The sequence below is a fragment of the Oryzias melastigma genome, linkage group LG2 (assembly GCF_002922805.2).
Source record: "Oryzias melastigma strain HK-1 linkage group LG2, ASM292280v2, whole genome shotgun sequence".
Classification (NCBI taxonomy): Eukaryota; Metazoa; Chordata; class Actinopteri; order Beloniformes; family Adrianichthyidae; genus Oryzias; species Oryzias melastigma.
Genome location: NC_050513.1, coordinates 14211426 through 14222073, shown reverse-complemented (window position 1 = coordinate 14222073; position 10648 = coordinate 14211426). Strand labels below are relative to the sequence as shown.

Here is a 10648-nt window from a genome sequence, read left to right as displayed (position 1 = left end):
TGTAGTGTTTTTTGCAGAATCTCACCACAGGTTGGACATGTTTCACTAGAGACTGCCACTGTGGAACAGCAGTGCTTCCGCATGAGCAGCCCTCTGCTTTCTTTGGGTCATCGTTGCCTATTTAGCCAGACTAGAATTTAAACAAAAGACAAATGCAAAGGATATGTTGCAAAATAAAACACGATTCTTTTGTTTAAAAAAAAAATCACCATAATTATATTTTTAATACTACTTGCCTTTCCTTTTCCATGGACTTTCTGATTCGTGGGTCGATGGCTGCAGCCTGGATGGAATAAACTGCTTACAGAATCTTTCCATCATCAAATATAGAGAGTTCCACCAGGTCCTTACATCTAGGAGGAGCATATGCTTGGGCAGGTCTGAGGAGTACCATACACAATATGATCATGATCTAATGATTTACATAATGGTTGATGTTATGATACACATTACTACAGTAAGCTTACTGAGCAAGTATTGATTCTCCTTAAGGACCACTTTTGCCATGTGGAACCTCTTCAGCCNCAAACACCAAAGGTCTGGTTTTCACTGGAATCAGCGGCTCAGACAGAACACTGAAGTGTATTTAAGCTGTTTCAATAACTTTTAGATTTTTAGACCAAATCGGTCCAAATTAATTTAGAATACCAGGACTCACTAAGAGTTCTCTAGACTAGCAGTTTAGTTTACCTTTTGATGCTTTTTCTATTTTTTTTTCAAAAGCTTTTAGATTTTTAGACGTTTTAATAGGGTTTTTCTTCAATAGCTGTTCTAGATAGTTTGTAGACATTTCTACTATTCTAGATCATTCTTAGTCAGTTTTACTATTCTTAAGTTATTTGAACCAATTTGGTCAAAAAACCTAAAAGCTATTGAAGAAAAATATAAAAATTTACACAAAAAAATGACAAAAAGTTAGAAAAAGCATCAAAAGCTAAAGTAAACTGCTGTTCTAGATCATTCTTAGTCAGGTATTCTAAAGTGATTTAGACCAATTTGGTAAGAAGTGAAGATTATTTAAACTAGTTTGTTTATCCTAAAATAAGTAGGATGAAAAATTCAAGGGAACACCACGGCTCACTTAGAAGTTGATTGGACAACATGGAAGTAGAAGGAAGAAGAAGCGACACATCCAAGAAACCCACTCCTATGCATGTCAAATGAAGGGTGATGAAGAATGCTCATCAACACCAAATACAGCTGTGAAACAGCCCTCAAGAAGGTGAGAGGAGAAGAAAAGCAGAATAATCCTGATAAAACCTCTGCTACTGAGCCCACTTTGTCTGAGCTACAATCCACCATTATTACAGCAGTGACTGAAAAAATGAACCAGAGAGCAGACAAACCCGATAAAGCTGTGCATTACAACACTGTCATCTTGAAGAAGTCGCTTGATTTTTGCTATCAGGAAGTGATGGACTTAAAAAAGCTAAATGAGAGCCTGAAAAAGCAATGTAAAGAGCTGGAGGAGAAGGTTGGAGAGATGGAAACCAAAGTGAATGATGCAGACCACTACAGCAGAAGAGTGAACCTACGCCTGTCTGCTGTCTCTGAAAAAGATTCAGAGGATGTCAAATCAAGGGTCCAAGAAATTGTTAAAGAGATGTTACCAACCAAAGATTCTCCAGAGGTGGTTTCAGAAAACAATATTGTAAACAGAGTTGGAAAGCCCAAAGGGAATGGAACCAATCAACCTCCTCGACCCATAATAATCAGGTTCCTGTCCAGGTCAGCAGAGATCTAAGAAGAATGTCTACCTACTGGATCATCATCTCTTGGAGAAGTCAGTGGGGTAAAAGTGTAAGATTTTCTTTTGGTAGCAACAGGTCAGCAGGGGTAATTATTTTACAGGGCAAATTTAAAGGTCGCATTCTTGAGCATTTCATTGACAAAAATGGGAGATGGATCATACTTGTGGAGAATTTTGACCACTTTAATTTTATTCTAATAAATACATATGGCTCCAATAATCAAACACGATTTTTTCAACGCTGGAAGAAAAAATGAAAATACTCTTACAAAAATATCCCAACATTAAAATATTATGGGGTGTAGATTTGAATGTAGTAATGAATGGACATCTGGATAGATTTCCTCCCAGAAAAGAAGAACATATGTAATAGACTTGACTTAATTGGCATATGGAGACATAAACACCCTGACAGGCAAATATATCCTTGGAGCAATAAGGACAGATCTCAATGATCCTGGATTGATTTTTGACTAATATCTAGTGACAGAGAAAATACAGTTGATTCTATTAAAATGATACCCAATGTTTTTTCTGACCACAAAATTAAGTCCATTAAAATAAAATGGGAAATAATGTACCTGAATGCAATGTAGACTACTGGAAATTGAATAATTTATTATCAAACAACAAAGAATATACTGACGGAGTAGATACAGGAAACAAGCATTTACATTAAATAAATATGCAAATTTTTGTTTGATGTTGTTTAATGATGTTTATGATTTTTTTTTCTTTTCTACAATTTGTACACATTTAAATCCCTCCTCAGACAATCACTTTGTTATTGTATTATGTTGTCTGTTAATTAAAAAAAAAAAAAAAAAGTTCTACTGAACAGTGAATCGCGTATCAAACGGTTCAGTTTTATATTGAATATTGTTGCATCACTAGTACAGCGTGATATTAGCGAGGGCAAACTGCACAGTAGTCAAACTGCTCTCCCTAAGTTTGATCAGAGCAGGTCGATGCAGGCGGAGACATAAACAGACAACGTTCTGCAGCAGAAAAAAAAGGCACATCACCATTACCTTCTGGGGGATCATGGGATGCATTTTTGGGTAGCCAATGAGCTCATAACTAAAACTGCTGCTGGTGAATAATAGCAATCCACTCCTCTATTGTTGGTGGTTCCTATTTGTTTCATTTTTTTATAACAGCTTTTTTACTTGCAGCCAACAGAATGTGTCGTAGTTGTTTCTCTATATTGTTTAACCTGTCCAGAGTCCAGTTACTAAGATACATAGCTTCAAATTTTTGACCTCTGCGTCAAACATGGATGTTTTGGCTGTTCCCATTGAATCAGGGCTCCCAAACCTCCGAGCTGCAAAACTTAATTTTTTTCATGTTCCAACAAAAAAAGTCTATAAAGATAGCACTTCCTTCATATGGCAATAGGATTTTTGTCTTTCTTCTCATTTTAGTGTCATAAATGTCACTTCATAGATCCAGAGTATTACATGAATTTATTACAAATAACTTTTAACTGTTGCTGCTAAAACACAACATTTGTCAATTATCATGAGATGCAGAAAAGTCTTCTATAAAGTCACAGATTGTCCTGGAATCTGATCATGAAATCCCTCCTCCTGATGATGAAACATTTGAGAGTTCAAAGTCTTGAAGGGAAACAAGCTGTGAGGAAACCTTCACTGCAGAAAGAACTGCAGCCTCTTTAACTGGAACTCTGAAGCAAAAGAACAACCAATGATCTGGATCAAGAAACTTTCAGCTGTTCCATCTGTCTGGATCTGTCAAAGGAGAATTCATTTGATGTATTTTTTTCTTTCCTGTTCAAAAACGTCAAAAGCCTTCCTCTCTGAGGTTCCTGATCTGCAGCTCCTCCTCTGTCATGATGGACGTAATAAACAGGAAGAGAAGAGAGAAGCTGATTGGCTGAGTTCACTGTGAAACCATCTGATTGGAGGATCAGAGTCAGGCTGCTTTCTGAGGAAGTGAAACTCACTCAGTCTTTGTGTCAGAGAGGAGAAATGGCGCAGAAAGGAGTGGATCTGGATCAAGAAACCTTCAGCTGTTCCATCTGTCTGGATCTGCTGAAGGATCCGGTGACTATTCCCTGTGGACACAGCTACTGCATGAAGTGTATTGAAGGATTCTGGGATGAAGAGGAGAAAATCCACAGCTGTCCTCAGTGTAGGGAGACCTTCACACCGAGGCCTGTTCTGGTGAAAAGCTTCATGTTTGCTGCTTTAGTGGAGCAGCTGAAGAAGACTGGACTCCAAGCTGCTCCTGCTGCTGATCACTGCTATGCTGGACCTGAAGATGTGTCCTGTGATGTTTGTTCTGGAAGAAAACTCAAAGCCATCAAGTCCTGTTTGATCTGTCTGGCCTCTTACTGTGAGAAACACCTTCAGCCTCATTTGGATGAAGCTGCATTCAAGAAACACAAGCTGGTGGAACCCTCCAAGAACCTGCAGGAGAACATCTGCTCCATTCATGATGAGGTGATGAAGATGTTCTGTCGCACTGATCAGAAGTGTATCTGTTATCTCTGCTCTGTGGATGAACATAGAGGACATGACACAGTCTCAGCTGCAGCAGAAAGGACTGAGAGGCAGAGAGATCTGGAGGAGAGTCAACAACAAATCCAGCAGAGAATCCAGGACAGAGAGAAGGAGGTGAAGCTGCTTCAACAGCAGCTGGAGGCCATCAATCACTCTGCTGATCAAACAGTGAAGGACAGTGAGAAGATCTTCACTCAGATGATCCATCTCATCCAGAAGACAAGCTGTGATGTGAAGCAGCAGATCAGATCCCAGCAGCAAACTGAAGTGAGTGGAGTCAAAGATCTTCAGGAGGAGCTGGAGCAGGAGATCACTGAGCTGAAGAGGAGAGACGCTGAGCTGAAGCAGCTCTCACTCACAGAGGATCACAGCCAGTTTCTGCTCAACTACGTCTCACTGCCACCACTCAGTGAGTCCACACACTCATCCAGCATCAATGTCCGTCCTCTCAGATACTTTGAGGATGTGACAGCAGCTGTGTCAGAGCTCAGAGACAAACTGCAGGACATTCTGAGAGAGGAATGGACAAACATCTCACTGACACTCACTCATGTGGATGTTTTACTGTCAGAACCAGAACCAAAGAGCAGAGCTGACTTCTTCAGATATTCATGTCAAATCTCACTAGATCCAAACACAGCACAGAAACATCTGTTACTGTCAGAGGAGAACAGAAAGGTGACATTGATGGAAAAACCTCAGTCTTATTCTGATCATCCAGACAGATTTACTTATTATTTTCAGGTTCTGAGTAGAGAGAGTCTGACTGGACGTTGTTACTGGGAGGTGGAGAGGAGAGGAAGACTTGTTTGTGTAGCAGTCTCATACAAGAACATCAGTAGATCTGGAATAGAAAGTGTATTTGGTTTTAACGACAAATCTTGGGCATTATATTGTTCTCCAGACAGTTTCTCATTTTTCCACAACAGAGTAAAAACNGGAAGAGAAAGTTTTTTTGGTTATAATGACAAATCTTGGGCATTATATTGTTATCCAGACAGTTTCTCATTTTGCCACAACAACATACAAACCTCCATCTCAGCTCCTGGTTCCTCCAGAGTAGGAGTGTACCTGGATCACAGAGCAGGTGTTCTGTCCTTCTACAGCGTCTGTGAAAGCATGACTCTCCTCCACAGAGTCCAGACCACATTCACTCAGAACCTCCATGCTGGAGTGGAGTTGGGTTATTTTGGAGCCTCAGCAGAGTTCTGTAAACTCAAATAGTTCCTGAAAGAAGTGAAATGTTTGTTTTTAGTGATTTCTCTGATTTCCATCACTTTGAACTAAACATTTTAACTGTTAATATTCTCTGGAGTCGTGTTTGTAGTCAGAAATAAAGAGAGAAATGAAAAATCTCTAGAATGTGGATTTGAGACATTTTTGAAGATGAATCTCAAACTTTTTGGAGTAAAATCTGTTTTCTTGTTGTTTCTTTGAACTTTGAGATTTGACTGTTTGAGTTGAAATATCCCACAGATGTTGTGTTCATGTTTTTGTGTTGTTGTCATGTGACCTGAAGGAAGCTGCAACACAAATGGAATCAGTGAGGTCACAATCAAAGACTTTCTCTGTGTTTGTTCTACACAGAAACAAGAATCTCCAGATTCACCTGTGCTTGTAGAAAGAACATTTACAACTTTGTTTTCTGACTTTTTGCTCCATTTGACAACTTCTGATTGAAGATTTGTGTCTTCATTTCTTTGTTCTTCAGAGAAAAGTTGTTTCTGATCATTTGACAATAAAAACATCCCAATTCTCTTGTCTTCATTCCAGAGTTTGTGTGAAATGTGATGAAGAAAAGAGGGAATAATCTGAGGGAAGAACTGAGGCAGTTTTCCTGGAACTCCAGAGTTCATATTTAGAGAAGAAACATTTTTGTCAGTCACTCTGAGTCCTTTTGACTTTCTGCAGTAAAACAGCTCCCTTAAAGTCAAATGAGATGTTTTCCTCAAGATTTGATCCAAAAGGTTTTCTACTTCCATGATTCAAAAGCTTCAAACACCAAAGGTCTGGTTTTCACTGGAATCAGCGGCTCTCTCTTTCAAAGCGGAAAGATATATATTTATTTTTTTAAGTTATGACTAGTAAAAACATCCAAACTCTATCAGCCAAACATTTCTCTAACAGAAAAGTTGTATGTTTCTTATCAAAACAGGTCTTCACTTTATTAAAAATGTTTCATTCATAATTATTCTATTGCAAAAACAAAACAATAATAAATGAAAGTGTAGTCTTTTCAGGACTTCCGCTGTAACGTCACCGAGATGGCCACGCTGTGAGCGAGCTCCCAGAGAAACCAACGAAATTAGATTCTTTTTCCCCCTCTAAAACTACGAAAATCACTACATCGAAATTTTTAACTAAAGGGGTAACTGAAATACACTTAAACTGTGACAACTAGAAATCGAAGAGTGAGCACTTCTTCCCGGAGATACAACGCTAGCTTCCCTGCTAACTCCGCTAGCCACGAAGCTGCACGCGCTAGCGAACTTACTGCCGCGAGGTGAGACATCATGGCCAAACTCGACGTTGTACTTAAAGAAATAAAGGACGTCCGCCAAGAAAACAACGTTCGCTTGGGTGAAATTAAAGAAGAAATGTCGAAGATGAGCGCGAGAATTGAAGAGGCAGAAGCGCGGATCGAGAAGACTGAGGAAAGGACCCAGAACATGGAGGACGCCATGACGGAAGTAATAAAGCTGCAGATGCGGTTGGAGGACAAACTAATTGACCTGGAGAGCCGATCGAGGAGGGAGAACGTTCGCATCTATGGGGTCCCTGAGGCTGCGGAGCGAGACTCCCCGACAATGAGCGAGTTTGTGGAGGAGCTGCTGCGTGGCGGCCTGGAGCTTCCCCGGGAGGAGCTCGACTTTCACATCGAGCGGGCGCACCGCTCGCTGGGCCCCCTGCCGCCGGACGATGTGCCTCCGCGCTCTATCGTGGTGAAATTCCTCAGCTTTAAGACCAAAGAACTGGTGCTCCGCAAAGCATGGCAGAAGAGGGGTTTCAAATGGAAGGGCAGTCAAGTAAACCTGGACCATGATTACCCTCCTCTCATCCTGAAGAAAAGAAGAGAGTATGCGGAGGTGCGGAGGGTCCTGAAAGAACAGCAGATCCCCTTCCAGACCCTCTTCCCAGCCAGGCTGAAGGTGAAATTTACTGAAGAAACCAAAATCTACAGCACGGCGGCAGAAGCAACGGCCGACATGTCCAGCAGAGGCTATTCAGTGAAGGTCGTTAAATCAGCTGAAACAGCGCTGGAGCAGCTGAAGCAGATGACCTGGACCAGAGTCGGAGGAGCAGGGAGCGGTGCGGCGGCGAGCAGCAGGAGAGGAGCCGGGTACAAGGATAAGCTCAGAGCCTTCCAGAGGACCTCACCAACGCCTTCTGGAAACTAAGTTTCACTCATTTAATCCTCTGTAAAGTAAAAAAAACTATTCTGACAGTTTAATGGTGTGTAAAGAGTAAATAAGTACAGTTTCTGGATGGAGTTCATCTCAACGAGGCCTTAGCCGTTAAGGGCCTCCCCCACTAACTGATGGAGAAGCTGCCCTTGGGGGTGAAGCAGGGTCCACTTCAGGGACCCCTACCTTGGGAGTCACGATTATTTCAGTTTGATTTTGATTTTTTCTGGAGTTTTTGTTTCTATGTTCAATGTTCATTGTTTACAAGGGTGTGCAGGGAGCCAATGAAAATGTGTGTACTTGAAAATCTCTAAAACTTCTGTTATATAAGCTCAGGAAACAACAGGCTGAGAGAACTATACATAAAATTAAAAACCCTCTGAATGGAAAAATCGAAACTGAACAAGAAAAAATCAAACATTTTTTTTTAAATTATTGTAAAAAATTATATTCACAACCATATTTAGATGATGACCTCAATGTNACAGGCTGAGAGAACTATACATAAAATTAAAAACCCTCTAAATGGCAAAATCGAAACTGAACAAGAAAAATTAAACATTGTTTTTTAAATTATTATAAAAAAATATATTCACAACCATATTTAGATGATGACCTCAATGTAAACACTTTCCTGTCCGAACTTAGATTACCAACAGTGTCAGAGGAACAAAATGAACATCTAATATCAACTATAACTAAAGAGGAAATTCTTGCAGCTATTAACAGATTAAAAGGAGGAAAGATGGCAGGTGCAGATGGTTATGGTCCAGAGTGGTATAAGATAATGAAAGATTTATTGATTCCAACTTTACAGAAAACATTTAACTGGGTGATGGAAAGAAAGCTAATACCTCCCTCATGGAGTGAAGCAATAATTTCCATTATTCCAAAAGAAAACAAGGATAAATTACAATGTGGAAACTACAGGCCAATTAGTGTTTTGAATATAGATTATAAGTTGTTCACCAGTATACTATCTAAAAGATTAGAAACAATTTTACCCAAATTAATACACAAAGATCAAACGGGCTTCATCAAGCAGAGACAGACTCAGGATAATATCAGGAGGGTTTTGTACATAATGAGACAGGTTGATAAGCAAAAATTAGATAGAATGTTGTCGAAATACATTTGGAGTGGGAAAAATCCAGAGTCCAGTACAAAACCTTACAATTGAAGAAAGAAAGGGGGGGTCGCTGCCTTCCATGTTTGCAGGAGTATTATTATGCTGCACAGATACCACCACTGATATGTCTATGTAGAGCTGACTATGCTGCAGGATGGAAAGATGTGGAGGGGACAACGGTTAAGGGGATCCCAGTTAGAGCCCTGCTAGCAGACATCAAACTGCAGAATAAGATTCACTTATCAGACGATCCCATTGTTCATGTGATGATAAACGCATGGAATGAAACAGTTAAGATTTGTGATTCACAAGATGCTGCAAAACTTTCGAGATGGTGTGCATACGACCCAGATGACGACCGGTTTAAGAGCTGGATTCAGAAAGGGTTGTATGACTACCATTCTTTTATCCACAAAGGGGAATTTGAATCTTTTGAGACTTTGCAGAGGAAACATGGACTTGTGTCAGCTGATTTTTACAGATACCTTCAAGTCAGACATTATTACAACAGAGATCTGAAAGTGAATTTAAACGACCTGGGATTTGTGGGAACGTTTTTATCGCTAATCACCAAATTTGAAGCACATGCAAAAATCATATCACGGTTATACAACAGCATTCTGAGGTGTAAAAAGGACAACACTTTCTATATCAAAGCAAGGTAGGAAAAAAAGGGCAATTTGACTATCACTGAGGAAAGTTGGGAACGTATATGTGAGATACCGTGGGCTACAACTGGATCTAACATTTGGCGTGNGATCTGAAAGTGAATTTAAACGACCTGGGATTTGTGGGAACTTTTTTAGCGCTAATCACCAGATCTGAAGCACATGCAAAAATCATATCACTGTTATACGACAGCATTCTGAGGTGTAAGAAATATAACACCTTCTATATCAAAGCAAGGTGGGAAAAAGAGCGCAATTTGACTATCACTGAGTAAAGTTGGGAACGTGTATGTGAGATACTGTGGGCTACAACTGGATCTAACATTTGGCGTGAGTTTTGCTGGAAGTGTAACATCACATTTTTACCACTCCTGTTCAGAAGAAATACTGTGGCACTGGGGAGTCCAGTTGGAGATGTGGGGAGGGGAAGGCCGATCATTTTCACATTTTTTGGGACTGTCGGATTATTACACCCTTCTGGTCGAACATACACGAACATTTACAAAACGTCTTTGCTCTTACTTTTCCTCTGGACTTTGAAACTGTGTTCTTGGGCAACATAAATGATACACTGAACTTAAAGGATAAGAAACTCTTCTACATGCTACTGGCAGCAAGTAAAAAAGCTTTAACAAGGAGATGGCTTAACCCTGACCCACCAACAACCAAGGACTGGATACATTCTGTGCAAGAAATCTACAAAATGGAAAAACTGTCTTTTTCGGTTAAACTGCATATGGATACGTTTTACAGGATCTGGACTAGTGGACAGAATATGTAAAACATGTTGATGCTTTTATTTTGTAAAGAAGATGGAAGAAAAAAAAGTCCTTATTTTTGCACACTGGAATATAAAAAATATGTTAATATATATTTCAGTAACTTGGCTACCCTTCTACGCACACCCAAGTTTTTGTTGTTCTTATTTAAAAAAAAAAAAATGATGAAGCAAAGCAACAACTTCTGTATCTCAAAATGTTCGTTGTCAATATGTTTTGTCAATAAAACTTGAATTAAAAAAAAAGACTACAAGCCAGAGCAACAAGGGAAAAGGATTTGAAATAGGTTTTTGCTCACTGCCTTGTGTTTCGTCTGAATATGAGTACATATTCTGTTTATTCTCAAGTTATTAAACATTTTCATTGGCTGCTCCACTAAGATATAGAGCCTTT

At 39.7% G+C, this 10648-nt stretch overlaps 1 protein-coding gene across 3 annotated transcripts; it reads left to right on the top strand.

Moving 5' to 3' along the window:
• The first annotated feature begins 3367 nt into the window (after nt 1-3367).
• LOC112145044 (E3 ubiquitin/ISG15 ligase TRIM25) lies at nt 3368-6031 on the top strand. 3 transcript variants are annotated; one of them, XM_036214757.1, is made up of 2 exons: nt 3368-5131; nt 5207-6031. In XM_036214757.1, exons 1-2 carry the CDS (start codon nt 3742-3744, stop codon nt 5497-5499), a joined length of 1683 nt encoding a protein of 560 aa, XP_036070650.1. In that variant the 5' UTR covers nt 3368-3741; the 3' UTR covers nt 5500-6031. The 3 variants fall into 3 exon arrangements, with proteins under 3 accessions (XP_036070650.1, XP_024125814.1, XP_036070648.1); XM_024270046.2 differs by having other exon boundaries at nt 3368-5182; nt 5273-6031; XM_036214755.1 differs by having other exon boundaries at nt 3368-5213; nt 5307-6031.
• The last annotated feature ends 4617 nt before the right edge of the window (nt 6032-10648 follow it).